The sequence below is a fragment of the Syngnathus floridae genome, chromosome 1 (assembly GCF_059516105.1).
Source record: "Syngnathus floridae isolate MCC-2025c chromosome 1, RoL_Sflo_1.0, whole genome shotgun sequence".
NCBI lineage: Eukaryota > Metazoa > Chordata > Actinopteri > Syngnathiformes > Syngnathidae > Syngnathus > Syngnathus floridae.
The window spans coordinates 2,456,627-2,473,094 of NC_142413.1; the positions used below are offsets into that span (position 1 = coordinate 2,456,627).

The 16,468-nt window shown below is 47.6% G+C and overlaps 6 protein-coding genes across 11 annotated transcripts; 2 read left to right on the top strand and 4 right to left on the bottom strand.

Moving 5' to 3' along the window:
• Positions 1-72: 72 nt before the first annotated feature.
• LOC148403297 (RNA-binding protein 4.1-like) lies at positions 73-3,860 on the top strand. Of its 4 annotated transcripts, none has more exons than XR_015855428.1 (5): positions 73-290; positions 660-1,088; positions 1,327-1,986; positions 3,291-3,389; positions 3,481-3,860. XR_015855428.1 is itself a non-coding variant. In XM_088367035.1 (5 exons), exons 2-3 carry the CDS (start codon positions 680-682, stop codon positions 1,977-1,979), a joined length of 1,062 nt encoding a protein of 353 aa, XP_088223161.1. In that variant the 5' UTR covers positions 73-290; positions 660-679; the 3' UTR covers positions 1,980-1,986; positions 3,291-3,324; positions 3,481-3,860. The 4 variants fall into 4 exon arrangements, 3 of the variants coding, with proteins under 3 accessions (XP_088223161.1, XP_088223077.1, XP_088223007.1); XM_088367035.1 differs by having other exon boundaries at positions 3,291-3,324; XM_088366951.1 differs by lacking the exon at positions 3,291-3,389 and having other exon boundaries at positions 74-290.
• On the bottom strand, positions 3,684-5,110 carry tifa (TRAF interacting protein with forkhead associated domain). Its single transcript, XM_088367720.1, has 2 exons — positions 4,788-5,110; positions 3,684-4,714 (listed from the first exon to the last, which is right to left on the bottom strand). The coding sequence occupies exon 2, from the start codon at positions 4,701-4,703 to the stop codon at positions 4,089-4,091; it is 615 nt and encodes a 204-aa protein (XP_088223846.1). The 5' UTR covers positions 4,704-4,714; positions 4,788-5,110; the 3' UTR covers positions 3,684-4,088.
• Positions 4,573-8,850, top strand: rbm4.3 (RNA binding motif protein 4.3). Of its 3 annotated transcripts, none has more exons than XM_088367318.1 (4): positions 4,573-4,736; positions 6,355-6,780; positions 6,865-7,507; positions 7,766-8,850. In XM_088367318.1, exons 2-3 carry the CDS (start codon positions 6,372-6,374, stop codon positions 7,479-7,481), a joined length of 1,026 nt encoding a protein of 341 aa, XP_088223444.1. In that variant the 5' UTR covers positions 4,573-4,736; positions 6,355-6,371; the 3' UTR covers positions 7,482-7,507; positions 7,766-8,850. The 3 variants fall into 3 exon arrangements, with proteins under 3 accessions (XP_088223444.1, XP_088223349.1, XP_088223527.1); XM_088367223.1 differs by lacking the exon at positions 4,573-4,736 and adding an exon at positions 4,963-5,413; XM_088367401.1 differs by lacking the exon at positions 4,573-4,736 and having other exon boundaries at positions 5,420-6,780.
• An 885-nt stretch (positions 8,851-9,735) lies between these two features.
• Positions 9,736-11,503, bottom strand: LOC148403300 (uncharacterized). The gene is made up of 6 exons (XM_088367516.1): positions 11,315-11,503; positions 10,931-11,233; positions 10,306-10,629; positions 10,121-10,234; positions 10,006-10,049; positions 9,736-9,936 (listed from the first exon to the last, which is right to left on the bottom strand). Exons 1-6 carry the CDS (start codon positions 11,355-11,357, stop codon positions 9,811-9,813), a joined length of 954 nt encoding a protein of 317 aa, XP_088223642.1. The 5' UTR covers positions 11,358-11,503; the 3' UTR covers positions 9,736-9,810.
• Positions 11,504-11,641: 138 nt separating this feature from the next.
• LOC148403301 (G protein-coupled receptor 4) lies at positions 11,642-13,527 on the bottom strand. Its single transcript, XM_088366766.1, has 2 exons — positions 12,601-13,527; positions 11,642-12,516 (listed from the first exon to the last, which is right to left on the bottom strand). Exons 1-2 carry the CDS (start codon positions 13,278-13,280, stop codon positions 12,099-12,101), a joined length of 1,098 nt encoding a protein of 365 aa, XP_088222892.1. The 5' UTR covers positions 13,281-13,527; the 3' UTR covers positions 11,642-12,098.
• Positions 13,528-13,664: 137 nt separating this feature from the next.
• Positions 13,665-16,243, bottom strand: ugt5g1 (UDP glucuronosyltransferase 5 family, polypeptide G1). The gene is made up of 2 exons (XM_088366283.1): positions 16,134-16,243; positions 13,665-15,747 (listed from the first exon to the last, which is right to left on the bottom strand). Exon 2 carries the CDS (start codon positions 15,712-15,714, stop codon positions 14,140-14,142), a length of 1,575 nt encoding a protein of 524 aa, XP_088222409.1. The 5' UTR covers positions 15,715-15,747; positions 16,134-16,243; the 3' UTR covers positions 13,665-14,139.
• Between the last annotated feature and the right edge of the window lie 225 nt (positions 16,244-16,468).

Sequence of the window (16,468 nt, forward strand, 5' to 3'; positions counted from 1 at the left end):
CGACTTTCCGAGTCGCCTTTGAAAGTATTATTGCCCGGAATAATGTAGTGAGGTTCAACGATTTTGTTGCTAATGTGCTACGCCGTGTCTCCAAAAGTCGGAAATGACGCACGAACAAGGCGACGATAATACTTGGTGCTTGACCAATGACATGCGCGATATTTTGAAAGACACGTTAACCTGCCAATAAGATTTAAGAATTTTATTCCCTCGCCGGTGTGCGCCATTTAGTTCCATATTCCAGCAGTTTCCACTCGGTGTTACCGCGGGCTGTCGAAGACGACTGGAAAGTACGGTTTCTTTATCATTTTAAACCTCTTCTGTGTTTAAATCGAATCCCATGCTGACCCTTTTGACTTATGATTTATAAATCCTTGGGAATTAGTTAGCCTTTAGCCATGTTTCGCGCCAATGTAGCATGATGCTAATGTTAGCTTGCTAATAGCAACCGTTGGTGGCTTGCTAATCAGGAAGTGGCTAACGTCTTAGCCGCTTTATGGCTAGCATGAGTTCTCGCGCGTGAGGCGAATTGTTAAACAAGCAAATACACGCAAAAGCTCGTCTTGAATTTTCTCGATTGTTAATCTGTGACGTTTTGCGCCGCAACTTGTTAAGTTTTCGAGGTCGATGTTCACTCTTGCCGTCTGTTCCACGTGTAGGGCCAAACCCCGGTGCAACAATGGTGAAGCTGTTCATTGGAAACTTAACCGAGGAGACGACTCGGGACGAGATCGAAGCTCTGTTTACGCCGTACGGCACTATAACAGAATGTGCCAAGTACAAAAACTACGCCTTTGTCCACATGGATGACCGCAAGGCCGCCACGAAAGCCATCCGCGAGCTCAACCTCTATCAACTAAATGGCAGACCTATGAACGTGGAGCCCAGCCGAGGGAACAACCAGGGCCCGGTCAAGATCCACATCGCCAATGTGGAGAGGGGCTTTGAGAAAGAGCTGAGAGAGCTGTTTGAAGAATATGGCACAGTCTCGGAGTGTGCTATCGTGAAGAATTTTGCATTTGTTCACATGGCCAATTCTGAAGAAGCCATGGATGCCATAAAGGGCCTGGATAACACAATGTTTCAAGGTAAGCCATTTAGATTTTTGCAATCACAAAGTTTTCCCTCCAAAAGAAAGCTGGAGTTGAAGCCTTTGTTGACTGACTTCTTGACTCAGCCAGTGGTACCTTAGCTTAAACTTTTACATGATAGCACGTTTGTACTGTGAACTTAAATTTTTCAGTGACACAATGTTCGATAATAAAACATTATTCACGGTCAGAATGTGAAGCCTCGTTTAACATCTGTTCTTCACTTCGACCCCAGGACAAAACATCCATGTGCAGCTTTCAAAAAGCAAGCCTGCCTGGGCTATGGGAGAGGAAGATTACGGTCCGCCACCCCCTGGTAGAGGCTTTTACCCGCCTCATCCTCCTCACCCTCCGCGCTTCCATCCCGAGCCTCCCTACGGGGGCCGCATGTCTTCGTACCCCCCTCCGCCCCCGCCGCCACCTCCTCCGAGGCGCCCAATGTACCCCGACCGCGGCTATGGCGAGCGTGAAGGCTACGGAGGTGGGGTGGTGGATTATTATGAGAAATTCCGCGCCCGTCCTTACGGCGCTCCAGGCTACGACGATAGGCGCCCCGGGGCCATCCCGCCGCCGCCACCCCCACCTCCACCTTCAGTGATGGGACGAGACCGCGTCGGCATGGGCTCCCACGAAGGCTACGACCGACGGCCTATCCCCCCTGCGCCCTACATGCAGCGCGACCGCAGCCCCATCAGACGGGCTCCCCATCCTCCCCCGCCCGCTCCAGCGGCCGGAAACGGGTACTCGTACGAGCGCACCCGCTTCACCCCGCAGATGAAACCTCAGCAGTATGCGGCACCGTTCCCCAGGAACAACTTCACGCAAAGCGGTCCTGTCGCTACGCCGGCGCAGCCCACCTATACCAGCTACCCAGCCCCCGGCGTTTAACGCGGAGGTGAGTACAAGATCATTCACCCTGACCTCAAGTTCCTCAAACAGGGTTTGCGTGAGAATCATCGAAACTAAACTAGCTTAAGACTCGTTTGAAGTCAAATTGCGCTTTCGACCATCACCCGGCGAATCTTCCTGAGCTCTAACCGCGGCATCCATTCGGTGCTAGCGAGCGTTCCGAACGATGCTGTGATAAAAGCAAACCAATCTTGCGTGGATCTTGAGTCGAAAGCCCTTCCTTGACGTGTGGTATGCTCTCTCTCTCCAGGTTTAGAATATGTCAAGAACGCCGTCTGCTGATGCGCAAGGTGCTATACGCTCCCCCCCGCTCCCGCACGTCTATGGTGGATTGCGTTGCGTTCGCCGGAGACTTACTGGAAGATACTCTATTGCGGACAGCGACGTTCTTAAAAAAAACAAAACACAAACCAAGCAACCATGCGATTCTTTGTTGCATTCACGTATATTTCTGAGTTGTCAATGCCTTTTCTGTTCCTCTGTATTACTCTTTAAATTCTTAGTGTTTGGGTTTCAGTGCTTAGTTCGGTGTGGCGCATTACAACACTGCTTTTCGGGCTCTTTCACTTGGCCACTCGAATAACGCCATTAATACTATTTACTAAAAATGGGATGTTTGTGTAGACTGGTTTTGGTTTCCCAGTAAGTTTAAAAAAAGAAAAGAAAAAAAAAGGCGTCGAGTGTTTCTCCAGACACACATACACTTGTGGGACGTTTTATAAAATAGATTACTCGTCCGACCTGTACGCATGTCAAATCCAAATTTTAGTTTTCTCCTTATGATTTGCCCGTGTGTTTTCTGTTGTCCCCCTGCGTATCTAGCAACGTTGTGTATGGTTCTAGTTAGATTGCCTTTTTTTTTTTCCCCCCCCTCCCTCCCTCTCGTTTGAAGGATTTTTAATAAACAAATGAAACCAAACGTGACAAGTTTTAACTGTCAAGTCATTGCTCGTCGCAAGCAGAGATCGTAATCGCGGCATGGAGACGCGATCACTATCAGGCCTCATCGGTTTGAAGCTCGACAGCGGGTAGGTGTGGTCAGCCCCGATGCTGAGAAATGACTTGTTTTCTTTCAACTCAATTCTGAGCGCACGTTTTCCGAACTCCGAGCTTTGGCACCTCATAAAAAAATAAGCATGCGATTCGAAGAGGCTCTTTTAATGATCTTTCCGCATATGATAATTCTCAGTACTGCCGGTCACCTCTGAAAACGTTTTTTTTTTTTTTATATGTGACAGTTGAGCCCTTTATGGATTTTGCTTTGGTGTTCTCAGTCTTTGCTCTTTTCAGGTTGTTAGACTCGCCCGGAGACTTCGAGCTCATGGTAGGTGATACTTGTGACGAGCCACATGGCGCAGAGAGCTCAGTTTCCGTTCGCTCCATACTACTGTACGCCGCAATTTAAAAATAAAAAAATGTTGGTTGATTTTAAAAAAATAAATAAATATAAATGGGCTTTTCCTTTTTATTTTGTCTGCAGGCCTGTCTACTGCCTCGAGTCTGCGGTTTTTGAGAGACATGCACTGAAAGCAACTCAGGAGACGAGATGACCTCACAAGAGAAGCTTTTGGAGAGACTTTTTGGCCATTTGAGACATATGCCACTCAGGGATGACAACGCCACACATTTCAAGTTTGGAACTTGCCACAGCCACTTTTTATCAGGAAATAGCCACTCAAACCCTTTTTTTGTATTGTATATATTTTTTTAATAGCTTTTCGTGCCTCGCCTTCAGAGTGAAAGACTTGACCGTGAAGTAAAATTCATCCTGGGATAACTTTCAATCGACACATTTCTGTATTATATTGCATCCATGGACAATGTTCACATTTTAAGGTTTGATAAAAAAGAAAAAAATTATGATTCCTCTTTGTTCTCTGTAGATAGATGTGATTAAAATCAGTCCTGGTAGGTGTGGGATTTTCCCCCCCGCCACTTGAATGTTAGAAATAATGATTACTGTTAAAGAAGTGAAAACATAGGCATACTTGAGTATAAAAATAGTTACAAGAGCTTTAAAACTTGTTCTGTACAAAAAGAGCACAGTTTCTTGTTAGTACAATACAGGAATGATTTAAAAAAAAAAAACTACAGTGTACCAGAAGTGGCGAGCGACAGTGGGTTGTCAAGTGATCGGAACATGGGCTCCTCTTCGGTCTCTATAGGGACCTGAACTGGTTGCTGAGGTATCAAATGTGCGCCCGTCTCTATGATGGGTAAGGTACAGGGATTGCACGTGCCCGTCTCCCTGGAAGGAGGCACGGGCAGCACCTCCAACTCCACCTCGAAGCTCTGCTTGGCCTCACCAGCCTCCCTGATGATCAAAATCTCATATTCGCCGAACCGGACCAGGGTCTTACTCGGGAGATCCGCCCTTTCCAAGAAGTTCAGGCATGTGCCGTTCACTGACACTTTGACCGTCTGAGACAAGTTCTGGAGGCTGAACAGCATTTCTGGGCTCTCAGGTGTGCGGTAAGCTTGCAGGGCCAGTTGTTTGCGAGACACACGCGGGTCAGCCAGGGCGAAGGTGCAAGACTGGGCATCCCGCCCCAAGCGCACAGATTCATCTGCCAGATGTTTGCTTTTGTTGCCCAATGGAAGCAGATGGTAAAGACCTTTATAGTGCTGCTGTGGGTGGTAAAAGCTGATGTGGAGACATGTTAGGAGTTCCTCTTCCGTCTCCATTGTCTGGGACACATTCATTGTACAGAAATCTGAGGGAAGAGTTGATATGAGGTAAGAGCTAAGAATCAGATCAAATATTTGCGCTGAAAAAGTTGGTCTTACCTTAAGTTGTCAACTATATGAAGACGTCTACAGCGTTGAGAATAGCCAGAAATACTGCCACACAAAAATTCAACTTTTTGTGAAGAGGATCTTGTAATCCCTCCCGATGTCGTCACCCATAGGGGGGGTTGGCTGGGTAACTGCGTATCATGTCTGAATTGTCAACAAAAATGTCCGCGATACAGACAAGGGAGGGAAGGCAATTAATTCAGATCATGAAGAGATGAATAGTTACAATCTATTCGACATGGAGCAGAGACTTTAACTTCTGCCTCACCCATAGGAATTCAATCAATACAAAATGTTACGGTCTCTCATAAACCAAAGCGAAAATAATGGGAAGTCCGCGATTGCGCAATCTGGAAGTAACAGTTCTGCATGAAACCAACCTGAAGTCGTTCATACTCGTTACTGAGTTACATCACAACATACACGGTAAACGACACAGGGTTAGTCGAGACTGAAATATTCATGACAATACACAAAATTATTTGATAAAACGTTACATTGAAGAAGCCATTTCCATCACCCGAACAATAGGGGGCAGTGTAGGTATGTCCGCCCCAGTCAGAAGCGGAAGTTCAATTGGCACTTCGCCGGTTTCTGCTCGGGTCTCCTAACAAAAGGTAGGCGAGACTTTAAGATGTATTCTAATGCTTTCACGTGTATTTCTATTCAAACAAAGTTTTTTTTTGCAGGTTATCGTTTATGGGCTGGTTGCTCGTGTCGTTATTTATTTATTTTATTATTTAAAGACGTTAACTTGTGCCATTAGCACGGTAGCCGAAGCTAACAGATTCAGTGAACCTGAGAGTGGCGTGCTATTTCTAAAACAATTATAGCAATAAGCTAATTGTAGCACAACAATCCTCACGGCTGATGTAAACAATCGCTATGCCAATGGGAAACGTTTTACGATGTATAAAGTTTGAATCTCGATGTAAAAAATTTGCCCCGGGTTGAATGAATGGCAGCCATTTTGCGTAAACAAAGGAGCCATTTACACTCTAAAACGCTTAATGTCATCAAGCTTAACATCGATTAATGTCAGAAACCAATTGAAGGGCGCGCGATCGTTTTCTGAATCCACATGCTAATCTTTATCTATGTCCACATAAATGTCAACAATGGCCCCCAAATTTAGGAATTTATGGGTTTTAAGTGTTTTCTTCCCCGATAAAATAATAAGCTTAACATCACTTGATGTCAGAAAACTGCGATCAATTGTTACCAAAATCTATGTGGACATTTCTATCATAGCTGTATAAATAACTAAAAATATCAAAGCTAACACATTGGCATTTTGGATTTTGTGGGGATTAACAGAGATTTCTTACATTAAGTGATGTTAAGCTTTTCTCTATAGCGAACGTCAATGGGGTCCTTAGCAATTTTCAGACATTCGGCGTTCAGTTCTTTTTACACTTGGATCAAAACATATTTTTTATTGTGCTCATCTACCAACGAAAACATCCTTCATCACAAATTATCCATGTGGTCACGCTGTCATTGCGCACGCACTAGTGGAACACACAATTTTTTTCCTCCCCATTTGTTTTACATTTAGAAACAGGTCGTTTTAACATGGTGAAGATATTTGTCGGGAACCTGCCCCAAGAGGCAACGGAGGAGGAAATCAAGGCCCTCTTCTTGGAGCACGGCACAGTCACCGAATGTTCCATCGTCAAAAACTTCGCTTTCGTCCACATGGATGATCGCAAGGCTGCGACGAAAGCCATCAAGGCCTTGCATCTCCACAAGCTCCACGGCTCGCAGATCAACGTGGAGGCCAGCCATGGGAAGAACTACGGCGCGGTCAAGCTGCACGTTGCCAACGTGGAAAGGGGAATGGAAGAAGAACTCCGAGCGTTGTTCGAAGAGTATGGCAAGGTCACGGAATGTGCCATTATTAAGAATTTTGCTTTTGTGCACATGCCGAATTCTGATGAGGCCATGGATGCCATCCAGGGAATTGACAATATAGAATTTCAGGGTAAGTGCTTCCTATCACAGTGATCGTTATCTGTGTTTACCGCTGTTTTTGTCACACTTCACCCCCCCCTTCTGTTGAATGCAGGTAAACGCATCCACGTGCAGATTTCCAAAAGTCGCCCCCGTGACGAGCAGGAGGACTACCCTCCTCCCCCAGATGGTGGCGGGTTTTGGCCCCCGCCTTTCCCGGGAAACAGGCTGGAGCCTCCCCCGCCGGGCTTCATGAGAGGTCGCCCCATGGGCCCCGGTTACCCCGCCCCTCCTTTGCCACCCCCGCCCCCGAGGCGAGCCATGTACCCCGAAAGTCCTTACGAGGGTGATCACGGCGGTTACGGCGTAGTCGATTACTATGAAAAATACAGAGCCCGTCCTTACGGCATGGGTCCGGGTGGTCCACCGCCGCCCCCTCCGCCGCCTCCTCCCCCTCCCGGCGTCTCGCGCATGAACTCGCCGCTTGACCCGTACGAGCGTCGGCCGCCGCCTCCCCCCCCTCCTCCGTCGGCGTACTACGGCCGAGATCGCAGCCCCCACCGCAGAGCGCCAAATGCGGCCTCTCCTCCGACCGGTAACGGCTACGCCTACGAGCGCTCCAGTATCGCTCCCGTTTCCCGGGTCCCGCCGTACGGACTTCCTCGGCCCAGGGACCCTTATGCACCGCGACTGCCGCCTCCGCCCCCGCCGCCTTCACGCTACGATTATTAAGCGAGGCCCCGGCATTTGAAGTTAAGGTGAGAATAGTCGGGAATGTAAAAGCCGAAATGTAAACGCGTACCGTTCGGTCCCTGCACAATGTAGATGTCACGAAGCGAGCCGCATGTGGAGGGCGTAAACTAAACTCTTGGAGAGAGCCGCTCTTGTCCGTGTGTCCGGTTTAACGCCACGGCGAAGCCACGCGATTCCGGTTTGAACGTGCCGAAGCACAGCCAAAGCACACGGTGTTTCGGGCTCTACGCCAACACCCTTCACTCTTATTTGCTCTTTTTCAGGATCGTCGTTCGCCTTCCTTCGTCGCCTCTCGCCACCATCGGATGTTCGTGGCGCTATCTACTTCCTGTCTGCGGCGGAGCGCGTTAATGTTCCCCTGCATTGCAAAGGAACTGAAATGCCGACGTCCTCGTCGATTTTTTTCTTTCCCCACGTTTTGCTCCACTTTTTACACAAATCCCCTCCCTTGATTGTTTCATTGTGATGTAGAAAATTGTAATCCTTGCAGCCGAAATCGTTTTCTTTTTAAATTAGCTTCTAATATGTGACATTTTAGTTACCGGGTCTGAGTCGAAACTGTGAGTGTAAATGTCGACGCGCCTTGGTATTAAATGCGGAGCGGCACTCGACTCTCGACAAAAGCGACTCCCGTTGACGTCGAAACCTGAACGTGCTTAAAACCGCTGCTCGGAGCGCTCCTGTACCAACATACCCTGTCTGTGCACTCTTGTAAATTAAACCCAGCAGAAAAAACACTCAGAGTGGCCCTTAAAAAAATGTGATAATCCCGGCGATCCATGTCCTCGTAAAAATGTTGTACGAGCTGTTGTCATAAACCCCAAAATAGTTCAGCAAAGGCCTCGCCTCCGTTTGTATCCCCGCGCGCGGCAGCCCCGTCACCAACCTCTTATATGTGTGTGTATGTGGGGGGGGGGCAGCAATGACAAGACAAAAACTTCCAAAAGCAGGTAAGTCCAGGGGCATCCACATCTGCTGTAAGTTTCAACCATTTCTACTATTTGTATTCTCTTTCCAGTTGAGGTCCCTAACACTCGGGGCCCAAATATTTGTAGAGACTTGAGTATTTTGTTTTTGTCTTTTGGAAACATCTTCAAATTGATTGCTTGGGCTCACTTTTTTAACAGCTACTTTGGATTCGTTGCTAATTTTCATTTAGGAAATGTTTCATTAGTAGGAAAAAATGCTTTGTAGTTTTACCTGCACGAATAAACATTTTTAAATATATATAAAAAAAACATGTCTGTTGTCATTGTCTTAAAAAGAGTCAAAATTTATATTTGAAGGTGTCAAGTTGATTGCATGTCGACCTGTTCTAATACAATTAAATAAAATATAGTGCCGTAAATATCTTGATTGTAAAGGCTTTTTTTCTTGAAAGCAAAGTATTATGTGAACGTGACACGTGTAAATGTTCTCCTATAATCCAAAAATGTTCAATCAAAATACAAAATCAGACGCCTTTGTTAGACTGATGCAATTATGCCATGTGTCCACAAGGCGGCAGAATCCTCTAAATTTGCGGAACGCGGTCAGATGACGTCAGCAGTTTCGAACACCTCTTCACACGGATTTCGGTATGATGTCGCTGAACTCCAGCAGTTCTTCTTTTAAAAAGACAAATGTGTATACGTGCTCGCGTGTGTTTTTTAACTTAAGATGGGGGGCAGTTTTATTTTGCTTCAACGTTTACATCGCCAACTGTTGGAACATTTTAATTATTCAGCAGTCGGACGTACTTATGTGAAACGTCAAATTAAGTTCACGTCGTTTGGCTATATCGTGTTTTTGGACATTCTAAAATTCCTCACTACAGCGGCATCTTAAAGTGAGAAAGTCAGACGCCGCTGCGAGCTGACGACCCGACAACCACTTTTGGCATCAATTCTTTTTTTTTTTTTTTAACTTTCCACTGCTAGATTGGGCTCGCTTTCAAATGAATGTACTTCCTGTACGCTGCAAGTCATCCAACCACAAATGGGCCGCATGTCTTATTTCGTTGACCCTTGCAAACAATGTTTTAAAATGGAGCAAGCTTTGCTCTCAAAACCGCGTCAACATCCTGCTTAGGGTCGCTGAGAACCACACAGGTTCCATGAAAGACATTAACGACTGTTACTAACTAAAACAAAATACCTCTTTACAATAAATTCATCCGCTGGCATGCAAATGTCCTCACGTCATTTATTCTTTTGCATTAGAATCATGAATAAAGGCCAGAACCATTTTCCAACATTGTCCACTCTTTGTTTTATTATAAGACTCATATCTTACAATGCAATCGGGTATTAAGCGCCGATGATGTTGATCAATCTGCATGTTGGAGTCGCAATCCGGAGTAAACGCTCTCCTCCGGGCCCCTTTGTCTCCTGCTGTTGGACGATCTCATTCTGAATTCCAGAGCCACGTACGGCAAAGCGGGGTCATCCTCGTTCTGTGGGGAGTTGGATTTTGTACGTGAAAAATGTGTGTTTATGCGTTTCAAAGAATCTAATGGACCAACCTCGTCCGTATTGCCGTCCGGTACTTTTAGCTGTGACATTTTCCCTGTTAACAGAATCAAAAGACAATATATTTTTTTACTCCACGTGCTATGAAAAGAACATTGAGTCCAATACCTGAGAACTTGTTGTCTTTTTGTCTCATTTTGCAAAGGAGGACCGTAAGACAGACAATGACGAGGAGGGACGCAAGCAGAGATGCTAGCAGTATATAAAAGGGGATCTTTTCACCTGTGGAATGAATGCACACCATGTGAGATTTAAAAAAAAAATTCTGGAACTTTTCAGGTCTAAGACTTCACCTCTGATTCCCATTTTGGACCCCTTTCCAAACACAATCTCCCCACAGGAGGCCACGGCGCAGTAATACGTCCCGGCGTCGGACAGTGTGACGTCCCGCTTGGACAGCATGTAAACGCAACCCGAGTCCGACGCCGTCACGCACCCGCTAGTGTTCTCTGAGTGCGCGTAAATCAAGTGGGAGTCGCCCGAGGCCTTTCGGAACCAGTAGACCATGTGTCCCCCGTCGCTGGTTCCAGGGTGCATGGTGCAGTTCAGGGTGGCGGACCCACCCGGGGACACTGTGATGGACGTCGGATGCTGGAAGACGGACAGGCGACCGGATTCTGAAAGAGAACTAAAAGCTCAGAGCGAGGAACCACGTTTGGTAAGTGTTCATCATTGCCTGGAATTTGACTGACAGGTTTTCGCCTATTTTTTCCTCCCCAATTTGGTTGTTTTTCTTTGGGCGCGTTTTTTTTTTTTTTACATTTTAAAATGGTTTTTTCCCAAAAACAACCACAATCTCAGTCACTCAAAAATGAATATAAAATACAAATTAATTTTTACCCTCTAATAGCCGTTGGGATTTACTTTTTGTCGGCAATTGATATTTAGGCGAGTTAAACGCCGAAAGAGACGCCATACCTTTTACAAGCAAAAAGATTGCACTCTCAAAGGTTATGATATTGAGTTGGCTCTGGCCGCAGTAGTACATGGCCGTGTCCGAGAGCTCCACGTCAGAAATGCTCAGATGGAAGAAATTTTCTCCGGCGTGTGGTTTTATCCGCTCGTGGCTCTGAGAGATTTGCCCGTAGATGTAGAAGGACAAAAGAACTTGCGGAGGGTCGCCTGCCACCTGCTTGTACCAGGACAGATATTTGGGGCCGGGCTCAAAGTAGCAGGGCAGGGTGACATCGTCACCCAGACTGGCAAAACGCACACTCGCATCTGAAACGCGCACAAAAGCACGTTAGAATGGCTTTGCGATTAAAAATAAAAAATATATAATTTTGTAATGACGGAACTTACGTGCTCTAAAAAGAGCAACCAACAGCACGCTGAGCTTGAACATCCCGTTCTCCGTTGAGACTTCTACCTTAATGGCGGTGTCACCCAAGAAGGGCTTGATATGAAAAACAAGCCTCTTCCTCCAGTGGAAAAAAAAAATTTCTTCTCGGGTCAAAGGCGTTGCAGAAGTTGTGTCGTATGAGCTCGTGCAACAATCTTCAAAATGTAGCCGAGTGTCTGCGTGCGCTTTGTTTTTTCAACATTTCAATAGTTTTGTGGGCTGGATCCTTCTATTCACTGCACAGATGACCCGGACAACACTTAGTTGCAATTATCTTGCAGTGCAAAGGCCATTTATTCATCCGAAATGTCTTCAATTGAGTTTTTCAGTACATAAAAGCGATTTCTGCCCAATTCCAACCAAGGCAATCGTTGCTATTTTTTTCCAAAATGTTATTAGTTTTTGTGACACCAGAGATTCTGCTATCTTAAACTTGCAATGTTTTTGTTTTTTTGTTTTTTGAAAAAATAAATTGTCATATTAAAAAAAAAAGTGCATGCCTACATATCAGTGTTGGCGTGACACACACACACACACACACACACAATTAACAAATACATCAAGTTTAGCTTCGGCCCACTTAAAACCCTGAACTAAATGTGACCTCAAAAATATATATTGTAGTCTGGCACAAAGAGTACTTTATTCACGCAGTACTACTACTTCACCACCCCCCCCCCCCCTAGAATATACAGTAATTATTTTTTTGTCAAAGGGGTCTTTGGAATCTGGCAAAGAAAGCCTTCAGGCAACAAGCAGATTATTTTGTCCACTTTCCTTGTCTGGATCCGGATGAGCTCTGCTGCTCCCAGCTGTCACTTTGCCAGCGTTTTGGCCTCGCCCGGAGCAAGGCAGCGACCTTCTCAGCTCCAGCCGCGCGTCAGCGCACAGGAAAATGTAGAAGAGGGGATCGAGCATGGTGTTGAGACTGGTCAGCCCGTAGCACAGGCGGTAGAGCAAGAAGATGGAGCGCTCCAGCGCGCACGGCTCGTCGGCCTGCAGCAAGGACGCGAATCTGTAGCCGCCTACCAAGTGGTACGGTCCGAACACGACGATGAAGTTGACCGTAATGACCACCAGGACTCCGACGATCTTGCGACGCTCGTGGGCCGACAGGGAGGGAGAGTGGCGCAGGGTGACCCAGATGTGGGCTGACGTGTAGCTGAAAGTCAAGTAAGGGAAAAAAAAAAAAAAAAAAGAATAACACATGATTATAGGATGTAAGTGTTTGCGTGTTCAGGCTTACCCGAGTATGGCGCACGGCAACAGGAAGCCCAGAGCCACAGTGGTGATCTTGAAGTGGGCATAACGGGGGCTGACAGGATACTGCTCCAGACACAGTCGCCGCTCCGAGTCAAAAACGGATGGCAAGAGTCCAGAAAGGCAGAAGAGGAACGTGAGCGTCCACACCGCCAAGCCCGACACTGCGGCCACCCGGACCGTCCTAACCCTGCGGCTGCTCAGCGGGAACACGATGGCCAGGCAGCGGTCCAGCGCTATTAGGCACAGGAACATGACGCTGGCGTAGACGTTGACGTAGAACACGTAGCCCACCAGCTCGCAGGTCAGCTGACCGTACGGCCAGCGGTGGCTGCCCTGCAGGTACAGGATCCACAGGGGCAGGGTGAGCAGCTGCAGGAGGTCGGACAGAAGCAGGTTGAGGATGTAGACTCGCTGGCATCCGCCGCTACCCGAGCGACCCAGGTGGTACAAGCCCCAGAGCGACAGCAGATTGCAGGGCAGGCCCACGGTGAAGACCAGGCCGTAGATGCAAGTCAAGCCCTGGACGTCCGTCTCCAAGGGGAGGCCGCAGCTGTCGTTGGACATGGCGAACGCCGCACGCCTACACGCCGCTTTGCCATTCGAGAATACAAACTTCTGAGATATTCCCGCGGAGGCCAGATTTGGGTTTTGTCTGCCAAGCATCCATCAGGGGACAAACAGCCCCCGCGGCACCGGGAGCAAGAACATCACCTTCAAGCGAACGCGACGACTTTCTTGTCGCTGGGTGACCTGCGCTCAACAAGTGCTGGGAACGCGGCGTCTGGGCCGACTTTTGTCCATTCTTTGATCGTTTCCTCCACAGGAAACCAACGTCTTGGCTTTTACGGGCAACATCCTGAGATAGGAGAACGCCTTTTGGGCTTGGGCAAAAACATACAGAAGCTACAGGTCACGCTACAAGCTGGGAAATCTGACGTTAAACGCGGGAATGTATGTATGTACGTTCGGATTTCGGGAGTTTGCAATATTCGGAGGGTTCAGACAATTGATATCAATGTGAGAATTGTTTCCTGGCACATTAACAACTCAGAGTTTTTAGTTTTTTTATTGTCTGTAAAAAAATGTCTGTAATTTGAAAAAAATTATCATGACCTCGATATGGACAAGGTTATGGGATTTCATGTTCGAAATGTTACGTACTTTGCTGGAAGGGAAAACACAATTGCAATTGTCCTGGGGAAGAATGGCTGTGTGGAGACAATTGGCTTCAGGAAGTATTTTTTAAAAAGGAAAGCTTGTTCATGTCCAATCGCTCATTTTGCTCCCTTGAAAATGCCACCAGACTGATTTATTGATTAAAAAAACAAAAAACAAATCCGACATAATGACTAACAACAAACCGACACCCCTGTCCCAGCATATAGAGACCAACTTGACCTGGTCACCTTTTCTACGCTAACGTCGCTCTGCATTTTGATTCCCCAGGCAGCGGCAATGTCGGGTTCAGTGGTCAAAATGAAACGAGTGTATACCGACAACCAATATCAACAATCAGAATGTTTCATTCGCGTTTCATCTTTCTACCGAACCGCCGACAGCAGACGGTCTTACACATGAACATGGAAATCCACGCAAAAGTCGCGACGACAGCGGTGATGAACAGAACCACGTCCAGGCAGAAGTAGGAGTACCAAGGCAGGCTGTACCCGACTGGCCGCAGATGCGACGCTCCTCCGTGCCTGGTGACGTACTCGATCCAAAAGATGGCGGTCTCCAACGGAGGCATCGGGCGATCGTGGTGGAGACGAGAGAGTCGGCGCATGTTATCGCGGTAGGTCGGATTCTCCAGGATGTCCCTGAGAGCTTCCAGGAAGCCTTCCACGGTGAGCGATTTGGCCTCCACCACTCGGGCTGCCCCACGCACCTTCAGTCGCAATAGGTTGTCAAACTGGTCAAAGAGCAGCGGCAGACCCAGAACCGGAACCCCGTGGTAGATGGCCTCGTACATGCCGTTGGTACCTCCGTGAGCGACAAAGGCGCGGGTTTTGGGGTGTCCCAAGAGGTCATTCTGAGGCAACCAGTCCACCAACAAGGTGTTGTCGCCCAAGGACGAAGGCTTCTCCCCCTTGATCCTCCAGACCACCTTCTGGGGGAGCTGAGCGAACGCAGCGGCGATGGCTTCAGTGACATCACGGGGCAGGGCCGACACCAGCGTTCCCAAAGACATCACCACCACCCCGTGCTCCCCCGAGCTCTGCACGAAGGCTTCCAGATCCGCAGGCAAGGGTTTGGCCTTCTCACACTGGAAACCCCCCACGTAGAACACATTTGGCATGGTCGGCCGCGGGAGCTCAAAGATAAAATCTGACCTCACCAGCCAGATATCCGCCGCATGCTCCAGGGTGAACAAGTCTGTTTTGGGTGGAAAGTGGCGCCGGAACAAATCTGCATAAACCGGGTTTATGTAAAAGTGGAGTTCAATGAGACTGTAAATGTAATGTAGCATGTTCTTAAGCCTTCCCGGGAAATCCATCTGATCGTCCAGCTCACTTCCGGACACGGGGACGTAGGAGAGCGGGGAAGGGGCCATGGCAAAGTGGCTCTCGCCATTATTCATCCAACGCACGTTGAAAACCATCGGCAACTTGAGGTAATTCCCCAGAAGCACCCCCACCGTCAGGCCGGGATCCGTCAGCATCACATCAAACTTGGCCTCTCGTAGCTTTGCAACGAAAGCCGGGTTGTCCAACATCTCGCCGGCTGCGTCGGCCAGAATTTTATGTGCGGTCGCCAACAGGTTTGTGATCAAGCGCTGCTGGTAGAAGGTCGTCAAGAAGCTGGCGGACCGGCGGACCTCGAGAACATCTAAGAGCAATTTATTGTAGTAGTCCTTCTTGTTGCCGTCCTCCAACATGCGGGCGGTGATAGAAGTGTAGAAGGAAGCGTTGGTCGGGATGTACCAGCTGTTGGGGGAGTGCAGCACGGTGAGTTGGTGTCCTCTGGAGTGAAGCTCTTTCAGGATCACCTCCATGTTGATCCAATGGCTGCCGTCCACCGGCACCACCAGGATCCTGCTGCTGTCCGTTCCAGCCGGCCATAGCGACAGGAAGCCCAACGCTGCAAGGAGCACTGCCATAGTCTTGGGAAGTTCCCGGGAGAGACGATCTAACTGCACGGGGAAAGTATGTCTTTTTAGCCACACAAAATTTTAAGCAGCCTATATTATCGGTATTTTTCCGGCATTCTCCATTGTTTTTTTTATGGAAGTACAAATTTGAGTGGAAACTATTTGCCGACCACTGGCAAGATCGGAAGAATATCACAAATTGCATGTCGTCCATGTCCTAATAAGCTAGCAGAGCTAGCTGAGCAGAGCAGTCACACATTTTTTTCAACTTCATACACAAAATGAGTCAGAGTGTCTACAACCTCCATGAGGCACATGGAACTTTGTCCCTGCACGCCCCTTTCCGTTATTATTTTCCAAATGACTGAATGATCGAACCCACAATAGTATCAAGCGGGTAAATTGTGCAAAATGCTCAGGTAGCTCACCTTTGTTGTTTTTAAAAAAAAAACACACTTTTACTTCCCGACTCTGTGATTCCCTGGAACACCAAATACACAACCTGCCAGGTCAGAGTCCAAGGTTGAGAAAGCAATCACTCATGTGACATGTGACGAAATTCGAACAGTGAACGCGAGAAGTCCCACTCGTTTCTATATCGTTCATCATGGACAACAAAAAAGAATGAAACAATTTTTGTCACACTTTTATGTGAGGCATTAAAATTTGTCCTTCCAAGATATCTTTGTGGGCTTTGTGCTCAGACATCCATGACTTAATGTTTAACAGCACCTCCGCATAGATGCTAATTACTAGCCCGCGA